General features: G+C 43.3%; 1 protein-coding gene across 2 annotated transcripts in view; it reads left to right on the top strand.

Annotated features, from left to right (window-relative positions):
- The window catches only part of vldlr (very low density lipoprotein receptor), a 29,525-nt gene extending 16,123 nt beyond the window's left edge, over positions 1–13,402 (top strand). The window contains exons 9-20 of one of the 2 annotated variants that reach the window (XM_037484725.2): positions 569–688; positions 1,636–1,761; positions 2,890–3,061; positions 3,566–3,790; positions 3,879–3,997; positions 4,612–4,751; positions 5,614–5,755; positions 6,119–6,268; positions 9,464–9,523; positions 11,263–11,340; positions 11,586–11,755; positions 12,352–13,402. In XM_037484725.2, coding sequence (XP_037340622.2) covers positions 569–688; positions 1,636–1,761; positions 2,890–3,061; positions 3,566–3,790; positions 3,879–3,997; positions 4,612–4,751; positions 5,614–5,755; positions 6,119–6,268; positions 9,464–9,523; positions 11,263–11,340; positions 11,586–11,755; positions 12,352–12,387 — 1,538 coding nt within the window. In that variant the 3' untranslated portion in view covers positions 12,388–13,402. The remainder of the gene's footprint in view (positions 1–568; positions 689–1,635; positions 1,762–2,889; positions 3,062–3,565; positions 3,791–3,878; positions 3,998–4,611; positions 4,752–5,613; positions 5,756–6,118; positions 6,269–9,463; positions 9,524–11,262; positions 11,341–11,585; positions 11,756–12,351) is intronic. The other variant, XM_037484726.2, reaches the window with a different exon arrangement.
- The last annotated feature ends 1,001 nt before the right edge of the window (positions 13,403–14,403 follow it).

Raw genomic sequence — 14,403 nt, 5'->3', positions numbered from 1 at the left:
TGATTAACCACACTGTTCGACAACTGACCTTTTCAGATTACAGTAATTGTTGCAGTGCTTTCCCAGATTGGCAGCTTTAAATGTCAGCAACATGTATTTAGTTGCCGCCTCAGAATGCTGATGCTGTACCTTGGTCGACGGGACCAACTGAGACTAGTTGTCTCCGCCACAGTAGCCTAATGTCCTTTCTCTGTGGGCATCAAAGTGTCCATACCAAAGTTTGCTTTAGGTAGTTTCATATAAAGTTCACCTTTCAGTCTGTGTGCGTGAACTAAATTCTTATGCCTTCCACTGTCGGAATACCAATCTAAATGTTACTGCACTTCAATCCCAGGAAATGAGTGATTATGTAAATTAACAATTTAATGGATCAAATGGCAAAATTATTTGACTTCCCACACCTCATCCTTGTTTGATCGCACTCTTGTTTACTTTCCAATCTGTTGATCGCTGTCTGTTTCAAGCTGGTAACGGGCCGTCTATGTGACGAGACTATTTAAGATGGTTCCCGGACTTTGTCTTGACTGTTTTAACTGCCATTGAGCCCAGTTTCCTTCCTGTGCTTCAGATCATAACGAGTGTCTCCTGAACAACGGTGGCTGCTCTCACATCTGCAAAGACATGGTGATTGGTTTTGAGTGTGACTGCACACCTGGACTTCAGCTCATTGACCACAAGACCTGCGGCGGTAGGTGGTCTTTGTATCCTTGACATTTATGGATAACTTTGTATTTGTTAAATATTGTGACCTTACTGAAAGATTTATTTGCAATAAGAACAAAAAAAATCAGTCTTCTCTGGTGCTGATGAAGCAACAGGTGTTCAGAGCCAATGGATCCATTGGGGGCACTGGCGAGGTCCACCCAGTTCACACTTGGCTTTTAAAATGAATATTGGGAGATCACAAGTGGAACATAGTAGTTTGCTTGTTTTCTTTACCTTTTCATGCACTTCTGGCTTCAGAAGGGTTGTGGGTGTAATGTTTTCCCTCATTATGCAAGCACTTGTCTGACAGTTGTTATTGAGCCAATGTTGGCTGGAAGCATTACTTTGGATATTGGGCACGTGCATGCTCATCTGGAATGATTCACACAATCTAATCCCAGGTATAAATAATTTAAACCCCCCTGCCGTAAAGAGCGATCGTGGCAAGCAATCATAGTTGGCTAGAGTTCACCATTTGTCTCTCCCAAGCTCAATTTCCTCCAATAAGAATCTTGGGCATGTTTTTAGTCATCAAAGCAGCTGATCCTTCAGTCAATCCCAGCAAACACAGGGCGACAAAGTAAACCCTGGATTGGTCGCCAGTCAATCGCAGGGCTTAAAGTGACAATCACCTAGAGGCAATCTAACCCCCAGAGCATGTCCGACCTGTGGGAGGAAGCCACGCTGACACGGGGAGAACATGCACACTCCACACACAGGCCACTGAGCGGAGTGGAAGCCAGCACTTGTTGGTGTGAGGAGACCGTGATAACCACCACACCCCTGTGCCACTTGGGTGTTCAATAGATATTTCATGGCATGAAAGCTGTGACAGTGATTACTGGATGTGTCAGTTTGAGCAGACTTGATTATTTGACATGTTGGCTACAAGCTGTGTTTTCTGCATCTTCTGTTTTTCTCCCTTTGCAGACATCAATGAGTGTATGAATCCCGGCATCTGCAGTCAGATCTGCATCAACCTGAAGGGCGGATACAAGTGCGAATGTCACAACGGGTACCAGATGGATCCGACAACCGGCGTCTGCAAAGCTGTCGGTGAGACATTTTCTGCCTGAAAAGACAATTGCATTAAAAGTTTACTTTTGTATATAAGATTAGAATGATATGGTACAAAAATATTTTGATAAGTCTTTATACGCGATTTTATAATGAAGGGCAGTGTGACAAACTGGGTGACAACTCACTATTGCCCCATGTTGGTGTGCTGGAGAGGGGGGGGGAGGAGGTAGTGAGGCCTTGTGTTGGTGCAGGGGATGATGTCAGCGGTGACCTCATCGGGTCAATCTATCAGAATGGGTGTCGCCTGTGTACATGGGGCGGGTTGATTGACAACACTGAGAGTGGAGGACATTGACTGTGGAGGGGAAAGGAATGGTGCTGAGGGCACGTGATACAGTTATGTTGAGTGCATAAATTTCAATTGAAGTTTACAAATTCGTTTTTGTTTTAGCTGGTTAATGATGGTGTATTTGAGACCATCCTTTTTATTACAAATAATAAAACCTTTTGATACTGGAACCACGTCTCACTTGTCTGCCTCCTACTACAGGAGTCACTCGGTCGTGGATTCCTCACAGGCAGCGTAGGGTTTGACTGAAACAGTTTTTGGACACAAACATGTGGTTTCATTGTAGTGCGTAATACTGCGGCGTGTTTTATCAGGTAGACAAAATATAATGTAGTTTCCAACTAAAAGATGACAACGTGGGCTGCTGGATTTCAATTTATTGATTATTAAATTGTGGATGAGTATTCCTTAGACCTGAATAAGCCAAATAATGGGCATCATTAGAAATTGCAAATTGTATTTGCATAGTAGAAATATTCTTGTATATTTACCGGCTTCATATGCAAAGAAGTATATAAGCTAGAGATAATGGTTATCTTAAAAGCAGCTCTGAATGTGGGAAATCCATGTGATAAATTTGCAGAAGTAAGCCTCATATCTTGGAGAGTATCTCCTTCTGAGTGGTCCAGCCGCTGTAGATGTCCTCTTCTCGCCTGGTGATCACATGGTGTTTGGTCATTTCTGTTGAATGTTGTGACTTTCTCAGTGAGAACGAGCAACCGGAGTTGAATCTTGGAGACCACTTGATCTTGGTCTTTAATTTTTTTTTTTTTTTAATTTTCTTTCTATGAAACCTCGACCTCTCCTGTTCTCAGGGAAGGAACCCTGCCTGATCTTCACTAACCGCAGAGACATCCGCCGCCTGGGTCTGGAGAGGAAGGAGTACACTCAGATTGTGGAGCAGCAGAGGAACACCGTGGCTCTGGATGCAGACTTTAATCAGCAGATGATCTTCTGGGCCGACCTGGGCCAGAGGGCCGTCTATAGGTAGAGAACACACAGGCGTTACAGTTGAATATGCGGATCTCTCAGTAGAATCAGGTGGAAACATAGTGGCCGTTGAACACAAAGGATTATGGTATAGAAATGTCCCAAATTATAGTACAGATGATCCCTAGTGACTTTGAAATCCTAAATGGAGTCAAGAAATTTCCAGTTTAATTTATCTTCTGACATAACATTTAAGATGGCTTACTATATTTGGTACACCTCAATGTCTCCATCTGGATGAATTAAATCACATTGATCATTCTGACTTCAACGGCATCAGGGCAACATTATAATTTGCAAATTACCTGGAAAACTACTGATGTCAGCTGTACTTGTACAGTTGGCGCTAATTACCAAGTCTGACCCCAGTAACGGATGTATTGGTTCACCTTTGACGTTACATACCTGAACCACAGTTGGATACATCAGTCTTTTTGAGGTCAGGCAGAAACTTGCCCCTCCATTAGAAAATAGAGTTGTGATAATCTGTTTTCCTCACAGCACCCTGCTGGACAAACGCGGGGATGTCGGCACACACAACAAAGTGATTGACAACGTCCAGACTCCCGTTGGCATCGCCTTGGACTGGATCTATAAAAATATCTACTGGTCTGATCTTGGCACCAAAACCATTTCTGTGGCCAACTTCAACGGAACCAAGCAGAAACTTCTGTTCAACAAAGGCCTCAAAGAGCCGGCCTCCATCGCTGTGGATCCGCTGTCCGGGTGGGTGAAAGGTTGCTGTGATGTCGGGTGAAAACCTGCAACTTCAATGGCCGCCGTAGATCTACAGCTGTTTGTGTTGGTACTGCAGGTTTCTCTACTGGTCTGACTGGGGCGAGCCAGCCAAGATTGAAAAATCTGGAATGAACGGAGTGGACCGACAGGTTCTGGTGGCGACTGACATCCAGTGGCCTAATGGCATCACCCTGGGTAGGACCACACACACACACACACACACACACACACACACACACACACACACACACACGACTTACCCACAAGTGTGTCCACATTTGTTACTGCTTTTCCATCTAAAGAACAGGAAAGCGCTTTGTTCTGTGCAGTTGGACTGCATCTAGCATCGAGTCTCTGCTATTTGACTTAAATTTCGCCTTTTTGTTTAAACTGTGCCTTCAATTTACTGCAGTGATTTAAAATGGGGACAAACCTTAACTAGTGTTTTTTCATTAATTGTACATGTACCATCCAGCACCACAACTCTGTACTCTTTAGAAAAGTCATAGCAATGTAAATGTATTTGTTTTGTTCCTCATCTCTAAATGCCTCAGCTTCTTCCCTTATTATTCTTCTGTGTTCTTTAATCTCCATTCCTCAGCTCTCGTCTCATTTCCTGTCAACATACTTGTTGTCAATGTCCATTTCGGCCCCCTTGCATCACTGCTTTACTTAATTATTCTGTCTTGGTCTTTAATCTCCCGTTTTTTCCATTGACGGGCCCAGCTTTGGTTATTTCATCAATCTCCATCTTGCATGTGTTGCCGCGTTTGATGTCACCAGTGTGTGTTAACGCTTTATCTCCCTAGATCTGATCAAAGGCAGGTTGTACTGGGTCGACTCGAAGCTTCACATGCTCTGCAGCGTTGACCTGAACGGAGACAACAGGAAGAAAGTACTCCAGTCTCCACAATACCTGGCTCATCCCTTCGCTCTCACTGTGTTTGAGGTACCGCTGCCGTAATGTCATTTCTTATTATTTTTTGATGAATGAACAATTTGAGTCGACTAAGAAGCCGCGTTAATGCGCACACTCGTAGCCTCTATGACCCAGTGATGGTTTTTACACTTCCCGAGTCACTCAACTTTTCTGCAGTATGTGTGCAGCCACACAACACGCTGTGTTTTGGTCTGCATGACTGTTGTCCTCTCAGCCATGTGTGTTGTAATGTGTGAGTTTGTGTCCTTGGTGATCTCTGCTTAAGAACACTCATTAACATGTTTCATCCCTTAACAGTTACCATAGTTGCATTTTTTTACTTCTAAAATGAAAGAACTCAATGTCATCTTCATGATGCGTTTGAGAATTTGTGCTCTGGTGAGAACACGATTGGGGAAAGCATGCTTATCTTCATGGCCTGCATCTAAAAACCTCGCTATTTATAGATCCCCCCCCAGTGTCTTTTAAATCCCTATGATGGATATGTGGCTATATTATTGTCTCACCTCCACCCACTCAAAGAAAACGGCTTCCTAGCATTCACATGTGGGAGCGTGCTTATGTTGGAGCACAGATCTGAACACATGTGCACAATTTTCCAGCTTCTAACCAGTCACTTCTTGGGATATGAACATGTAATGAGTTTTCACGAATACACACTTTTTAGTCTTTGTTACCATCAGTATGCATTACTTCACACTGCAGCAGGTTACCATGGCAACAATACCTAGTGTTGAAACGATTGACGATTTTGTTTTTTTTAATTAGCCATTATGGTGAAATGTTTGTTTGGCCCAGTTTCATAATTACTTCTATCTTAAGTAGATTCTAGCAATCAATGGAAAGATTACATTTCTCTTGTCATCCCCAGGATCGAGTCTTCTGGACAGATGGTGAAAATAAAGCCATTTACGGCGCAAACAAGTTCACCGGCTCTGACGTGGTGACGCTGGCCAGCAACCTGAATGATCCCCAAGACATCATCGTGTACCACGAGCTGATCCAGCTGTCTGGTAAGAACCTGGTGGCATGGGAATGATCTGGGAGGGGCCGGAGGATCCGATGGAGATGAGTGACTACTGAGCTGGAAAGTCTTTATCGATGCTCTGCAGGCACAGTGACAGCACTGCTGCTGCACGAGAAAGTGAATCAGAAATTTCTGTAATTGACCTGCAGCATTGACTACTAGCCACTGATTTATGGAAGGAAGGATCCAGTAGCTTTTGATTAAACACCCTGGTATTGTGACTAGCTATCACATATGAACCTACCCAGGCACTGGCTTCAAACAAATTACTTCACTTGATTGCATGGTTTCTAACATATTCTTGCCAAAATAGTCAGAGCTAATATTCTTCTTTTTTTTTTTTTTGCAGGCACAAACTGGTGTGCAGAGAAGGGTGAAAACGGAGGCTGTAGCTACATGTGTCTGCCTGCACCGCAAATCAACAAACACTCTCCCAAATACACCTGTGTGTGTGCAGAGGGTCAGGAGGTGGCTGCTGACGGCCACCGCTGCAGACCCGGTGAGTCACAGCCCCACGCTGGTGAAATGGATTTATCTATTTATGCAATGTTTCCACCTGAATCGGGACCCAGGGCATTGCAACATTCGATTATTTCTTCTGGCATCCGTTTAGATGGGTTGCTATAATACAGTGTTTTACAAAATGAGTTTGCTTCTCTTTAGAGTGCAGGGGAACCCTGTGCATTCCTCTTTGCTTTGTCTTCCCTTTACTGTGCTGCTCCTCTCAAATATGCCACTTAAAGAATTTATTTTAATAAATACAAAGGGAGCGTTCTCATCCCCAAAACACAATGATTTGAGAGAAACTGAATTGGTTGAGCCGCCCTTAGTTTACACTTGCTTTGATGCAACAAAAGACTTTACTCCCCTTTCGCATGTTTCTCAGCTGCTGAAGAGTGTGTGTGTGTGTGTGTGTCCTCTGCGAGGCGCGTCTTTCTGTATCCATATCAGCCACAAACCCAGCTGTCTGTGGTCTGACAGCTGAACAGTGAGTGCATCGTTGTTTCAGTATCTCTGGAAAGTCTCTACTCGGCCCTTGTCCCCATCTCAGATGCAGCTTTTCAGTGTCTGGGTTTGCTATTGGTTGATGCTCCTTGCAGTTGGGCTTTGTTCAGCAGTCTTTTGGTTCTTTTAGTCCTCCTCTGAGCTGCCTTTAATTCCTTTTGTAAGAGTGGGCTGGGAGGACAAACAGCCTTGTGAATGGGGGCTAAACAAGTTCAGAAACGGTCGCATGCATATATTTATGGACCAGTTGGTGTACAAGGGCATTGATGGATTGACAGAATAATGCATGAAGATTTACTTGCATTGGCACTAAGGTACTGAATAACTTGTTATAAAGTATTTATTAAAAAAAACATGGGTGATTTTTTACATCAGTCTCTTTTCTTTGGTATAAAACAGTTGCTGGGAAACGTTGCTCCCTCCCTAATCCACTCCTCCTCTCCGCCCTCCCAAAGATTAGCCTTTTCATAGTGAAGCAGCATCACATTGGAACCTGACAGCTGAATTTGGCGCATGCTCTCCTAATTGGACTCACACTGCAGAAAGACACCGGCGTATAACAAGTACTGGAACATCGCCTTGGAAACTTCCTCAATGGGAGTCTGCCTTGTTATCCTCTTCACTTTTCTTCAACATTTCTCCTGAGACGTCTCGGTCAAGGAACTCTAGAGTTAATGCAGCCCTTTATTCTTACAGCTACAATACCTCATAGTTCTCTGCTGCATGTTTTACCCTTTACGAAATTCATTTTGACTATTTTATGCACATCAAAATGAGATTAATTATTTGAAATAACAAGTACAACTTGTGGGCTTACTTTTAAAAAGAAGCTGACGCAATTGAAGGTCTATTGAGAAGCAGTGGATCTCATTGTCCTGAGTTATAAAGAGAAGCTGCAGGTAAACTTTTGAAATCATTGATAAAGTTGAACACAAAATGGCATTTTCCTTAACGCGCTGGTTGTTGATTCTAAAATCCTCTAACCAGAATGAAGGCATCAGTAGTCTTGAACTGACCCAGTTCCTACAGAGTTTCTAAATGGCCTCCCTGCCGGTTAAAGGGACAGTCCTAAAAGTGTGGGGGGGGAATTCCACATGCGTCAGACGGTCTTTCCTCAAAGACGTCGTGCTCGAGTGTAAACGCACAAATAACATTACTATCCACATCTCTTGATTTTAACGCTAGCTCCATGTGAGATGGTCAGACTGCTTCAGGAATGTCAGCCGCTGATTGACAAGCAGCCCTTTGGTTGCGTCATGGAACGGTAGAGTAGGGAGAGCCTCACTCGCTGCAGCAATGCCAATCACCAGCTCTGTAGCAGTCCCCACCCCCCCTCGGGCAGCATTAATAGTCTTCATGAAGAGAGTCCCTTTAGCCCGACTCGCTGCCTCCAGGCCTTTCACTGCTGCTGCAATATCCGCATGTAGCACCCTTTCTTTTTTCTTCTCTGTGGGAATAAAGCTACTCTCAAGCTGTATGAAATGGTGCACTGTTTGTGAGTGCATGCATTTAGCTCAAGGGTGTGTTTCTGAGCATGTCGATTCATGCTATCTCTGAAAAGGTGTCTTTGGCCTTCTCCAGCTGTGTTTACACTGTGTGGGCGGGGTTAAAGAAGGATGCCTGTCACTGGCTGACTGTGCCTCCACCTTGCTCCCCAGTTGGGCCAGAGCCAAAGTGCGCGGCGTGCTTTACTAGACCGCCAGCTGACGTATTTATCCCGTTGGCGCTGAAGCGAATGGGAACTGTAGAGCATTGTGCAGTTGCAGCTTTGGCTGCTTCTAATCTTGTTAGCTGAAGAAAGTAAAGAGCAGTGTTGTTCACTTAAGAGGTTGAACCTGAAACTAGCATGGAGGGATGGAAATGAGTCTTTAGAGACAGCTGAACAAACTGCGGATTAAATCTTGTTTCAGTTATTGAATGTGTACAAACGGTTGGATTGCATTTGCATGTTTGAAAGGTTATAGATGATAAAATATTAGTCCAAGTCCTTTCCAGTCCATTTTCTGTTTAAACTTCCAGATGTCATGAAGTTCCCCGTGTAAGTTTTTTTGCAATCAACGTTAAGTTCTCATAATAAAACGGAAGATAATCTTGGAATTAAAGGGAAATACACAATACAGTGTATTTCTTCCCTCAGCGTTGGTTCCTGTAGAAAGAGGCTTTAGACGGAGCCTACTGTTGCATTTGTCAGTAAGAATAATGTGCATTCATTTCAACGCCTACCCAGGAGACCTAACGGCCTTGTGATTCTACAGTAAACGATGAAACACTGCTTCTGCTAATAAAGGCTGCATTGATTGGCCTATGAGGGTTTTATAGTAGCTGCTGGGATCAATGCCGTTTCTACCCCCCAGCTTTAGACCTGTCGGATACCTTCGGAGTGTCATACGCTCACTTTTATAGCTTTTGTTTGGCGTTGACTTGATTAACTACATGAAAACCGGGAGGCTCGCTCCTTCTGTTTGTGCATGATGGCGTTCTTGTGTCTCAGCTCATTGAATGCTGCCTATTCGCCGAACAAAAATGGATCCCGCTTTCATCTACCGAGCGTTTATTTACTAGCTTAGTCTCCTGAGATCTGGTCTATTTTCAAATGCCTAATTTGTCTCCGTGTGTGAAGTTTAAAAAAAAAAAAATGGGGCCACTTCTGTAGCCTGTTCTGTTTTTCAAATGCTTGGCTCTCTGACAGAATATTCTACCAAAGGTCCCTCAAAGGATGATGGGAAAGCTCTGACGCGCCCCCCCTCAGGTAAAACCGCCGGCTGTTTCCTGCTCTGCTGACTCGCTGTGAAGCATGTTGGGCTTTAAGTATTAAACCGCTCCTCCCTCCTTACTGTGGAATCAGGTGTTTTTCTGTTTGCGTGTTAAACTGATCATCTGTCCTCTTCTGGCTGATGCCTTGGTCGCTGAGTGTTTCCGTTTCTTTCCACGCAAACCTCTGGAATCGGCCCCAGTGACGTTTAACGCTTTTAATATTCTGGCTTGAATGATTTTTCCTGTCTTCGGTTTCTGAAATGACTGCAGTCCGTGCTTTGGCGTTGTTGGGTTACGACGCACATTCAAATGTGTTGTGGTTCTTGGTGTGTTTCTGATCAATAATTTAAGTCTTTTCAGCCTGGATTTATAAGCTGGTTTTGACTGTATTGTTGTATTCAAACCATATTGCTTAATGTCTCCAGCCTCGTTTCTAACTTTGCTTGATTCTAACTGGCTATGATTTTATTTCATAACTGAGTATCTCTTATTGCTCGGGCTTCATTTACCTTTCTGTTTTAGGGTTTTTTTGCTAAAATGTGCCATGAAAGGATTATATGGCGCAATGTATCACTCCCGGAAATGTTATTTTGGAGCAATGTGTTAGCCGTGGCTCTGCCAACATTTCAGACTTGAGTTTTAAAGTCTTATTTCTAGTAAAAAGTGTTTGCACCCTACAACTTTCTCTAAAAAGTGCAGTTGGTAAATGACTCATGAAACAAGGGCCCCTAATAAGCGACACAAGGTTGGCTGAGTCAGTTTGCTTCTGATTACAGCACTTATGACTTCAATTCAGTTTTTTTTTCCTGGTTGAAGGTGAAATCTTTCTTCCTCCTTGGATGCATCTGCACGGTTTTGCATGTTGGTGAGCCGATGTTACGTAGCGAGCTGGTGATGAAGACATTCTGGATATTAATCCACAGTTCAGCCTTAAACTCTGCTCCTGTGAATGTTTGACTGCAAGTAGAGCACCACCTAGTGGCCAACACTAAGGACAAACCGAGTTGCACCATGGTTATGGATTAAATTACTGCACACAACTCAGATTTGTATTTGGAAAGAGAAAAAATTAATTCAGATTCTCTATTGGAACTGATGTATGGCAGAGGAACAAGATCCATCTTAATTGTCAAAGATTGATTAGCCACTGTTGACTTGGGTGAAAAGGTTCCGTAAACGCAACAATTGCACTTAATTTGCCTTGGTGGCTACATAATGCTTTGTTTTACCAGGGAGGATAGAAGTCTGACCGTATTGAGACGGATGAAGCTCCTCCTTGGACTTGTTGCCAATAGAAACGGAGGCTAAGCAGCTTCTTGGAATGCAGTAACATTTTGTAGTTTGCATGTTGATTACATCACCCTCCACTTGGCACTCTTTCTCCCGAGCTGTTTGCACGTCATGTGACTCACACGCCGCTGACACCCCAAACACCCCGAGGCTGGATCGTGTTGACCAAGGCTTTTAGATGTTTTCTACATTTTCACTTAATATATATATTTTATTACGCCTCTTGATGGATAAAAGCGTGATGGTTCTGACCATTGTCGCCCTGTTCCTCCATCAGCCTTCGATAGTAGTCCTTCCCTTGAGGCGTTTTTAGATCAGCACTTCAGTGGTAATGATCAAACAATCTGATTTAACCCGAGAATAATCATTTGTCCTTTTAACATTTAATTTAACTGAACATAATGCCCTGAATGGTGTTGACCTTTTGCTTTTGTTTTTTCTCAGAGGCGAACGTGGGCACGTCGATCCAGGTGGACTCCACAGCCAGAGGGTCTGCTGCTGCATGGGCCATACTGCCCGTCTGTGCGTACAAGTCTCACACACTTTCACTAATGTGCACACACTTGTACAAATGCGGGTACCGTGTGAGGGTTGTATTCAAATATTCTTGAATTTTCAAATGCCGTTGTGTTAATTTAACTAGAGCCCCTCCCCTTCAGCAAATCCAGGCCACACACGCACCTTAATGCCCAAGTGGGAACCACACGTCTGTCAGCCCTGAAACTCCATGTTTTACAGTATCTGTCGGCGCTTGTGTCTCTGCTCAGTGCTGCTGGCGATGGCGGTGGGGGGCGGCTACCTGATGTGGAGAAACTGGCAGCTGAGGAACCAGAAGAGCATGAACTTTGACAACCCAGTCTACCTGAAAACCACAGAAGAAGACCTCAACATTGATATCACACGGCACGGCGCCAACGTGGGTCACACCTACCCCGCGGTGAGTGAAGCACCTCTGAGCCTAGCGCATCGGGTTTAAAGAGGGGTTGGTCGAGGTACTCGTCCCAAAGCAGACCTGTTCTTTTACTAACTTAAAGAAAGGCTTCACTCACAAGGCCAAACTTTAGTGCATAGGTACTATGACAGAAACTAGTGTGACATCATTGGTCCAAACAAGGGCCCCATTTAAGAATATTTACGCATTCTCAAAGGAACTTGGGTTCTAGGGAATATGTTTTTGATTATTTTAAGGCAGTAGTTCAAACCAGTTTGAATAATTTCCTCATTGCCCAGATGATGGAGACTGAATGTCAATGACCTCTACGCCCCCTGACCTTGGCGTTTACTAATCCTTAGAGCATTGCATGCACACGGATTAAAGATAAATGTAAATCCAGACAGAGCATAACATGGACCTGCGCCTGACAGTAGTATCTTAATAGTATCTTAGTAGCATCTTAACGGTGTAACCATTAAGATGCGACACATTTGCTTTAAAATGTAGCCGTGTGCTGGTAGTTGTATTTTCACTTTGAACATGATCACATACAATGTACAGACGTATGAATAAGCCTGTCCTTTCTCTCCCTCTCCCAGATCTCGATAGTGAGCACAGAGGACGATTTATCATGATCGTCTAGGATCATGATAAAAGGGATTTTTTTTTTTTTTTTTTTACGGCAACTCGTAGCATTGGATGTCACCGCCTCGTTCCCATGCCGACGGTTGTCCGTTGCAGCGGCCCTTACAGTCCGACCACATGCCTTCTGAAGTGCATTATGTCATATCTGTGGAGAGGATGACTTGAGGAAATGTTATTTATAATGTGACTACAATGAATTACGTGGCCATAACTGTTGAAGGTGTTTTTTTTGTTTGTACACTTTTGGATAACTGCTGTCTGTCTATAATTCCTCTGCGCGCCCCCCCGTCTTCTCAAAGGAGTCGAGCGCCATCTTTTCACGGCCGCTGCGAGTAAAGATCAACGTTTACATTTGATCTTCTCACTGGGCGCTGTGTGCCAGAAGACTCTGTGTTCCTCTAACGGATCGGCTCTGCTGGACAGGACTTAAAGTGGGATCTGGCCCGGACTTCTTTTTGACGTGTAGAGGGAACTTGATCCAAACGTTGTCCTGCTTCCTCTAATCCGACTAGCTCAGATGTATGATTATTTATGTTTAGTCATGTTTTTGGCACTAATGTCATGGATATAATTGATCTATGTTTTGCACTTTTTTTTTTCTCTCAAACGGTACTTCATGGAGTTCATTCTTACAAGCTTTTCAGATTATTATTATTATTATCATAGAAACTGCGTAAGGATTGCTATTGTTACAGCATTTGTAAACATGTGTATATATTTACCCACAATTCCTCAAGATATGACCATCAGGACTCTTCAATGCACTTTTATCAAATGTTCCTTGTGTAAATAAGATTGTATACATTTGACTTTAATCAGTTTCTTTTTTGCTATGGTTGGGCCTCATACCGGGGTTGGAGTTGAGAGGTATTTAAACAAAAAAGCTTAAAAAAAAACTGAATTTGGTAAAGGAACACTATTTTGTATGTTGTGCTGTTGCTGTGGACTTTTTATAGCCTTGTACATTGAGGGGAATACTAATGAAACTTCAAAGCTCTGTATCTGTGACGAAAATTTGAATTAAAACTTAAGACAAAGTTCGACAACGTTGTAGATTGTCTTCATCATCCATGCATGGAATCTATTTATAGAAGGCTGTGACCACAGACCAGAGTTTAGGTTGAAACTATTATTGTGGAGGAATTAAGTGACTTAAAATGTTAAATTTTTAGAATGATTGAAATTTTCAGGTACAATATTCTGCCTAATGTGGCTCTGCAGATGTGCAAGAATATGGCTACACACATCGTCAGGCAGCACGATGCTCTGCATCACAGCGCAGATGCAGTACCAGGTGTCTGGTTTACTTTCAACGTCATAATACAGACAGATGTACAACTAAAGGTCTCCTGTGCAGTTGAACTCCTTTGGCCCGCGTTCTTCCAGTCGTTAACCGCAGCAGACATAATCACCTTGAGTGTACTTCAGGTATCAGTGGCTGCAACAAAAAATAAACTCTACAGGTGCTCCCCTGGATTAGGGCAGAGATGTTCATTTGAAACTCTTAAGGTTATCTTCCTGTGGCTCACAGGCTCATCCACAGCCTGCATGAACATGGTGGACTTGTACAATTTGGAGCACAAATACATAAACTTGCGCTATTTGCCTTTGCAAAGTGACTGCAGGTTAGAGATTAAAATGTAGACAGAATTTGCAGGCCTCATCCCTTAGTGACGGCTTTTTCCCCCAATCAGAACATGAGTGATCAAAATAGCTGCACCAAATGTAGAACCTGGTATCTGCACCAGCTGTTGTGTGGAGTGAAGATTTAAATAAAAATTGCTTGTGCCACACAAGCCATCATCTGATGTAATAACTGCATCGGGTACTTTTCTGTTTGCCAGAGATTCAAACCAGATTTGACATTTTTCAGAATGCCTCAATAAAACTAATGTTCTGTAAAAATGAATCAGTTTGCGTCATTGTCCTCAACAGTAATATCTTGACCATTACTACTTCTTTGCTAATTGTTAAGGCTTTGCTCAAAGCAGTCAACAGTATGGCTG

Source organism: Pungitius pungitius, chromosome 18 (assembly GCF_949316345.1).
Source record: "Pungitius pungitius chromosome 18, fPunPun2.1, whole genome shotgun sequence".
NCBI classification, from domain to species: Eukaryota; Metazoa; Chordata; class Actinopteri; order Perciformes; family Gasterosteidae; genus Pungitius; species Pungitius pungitius.
This window is presented reverse-complemented; position numbering and strand designations above follow the sequence as displayed.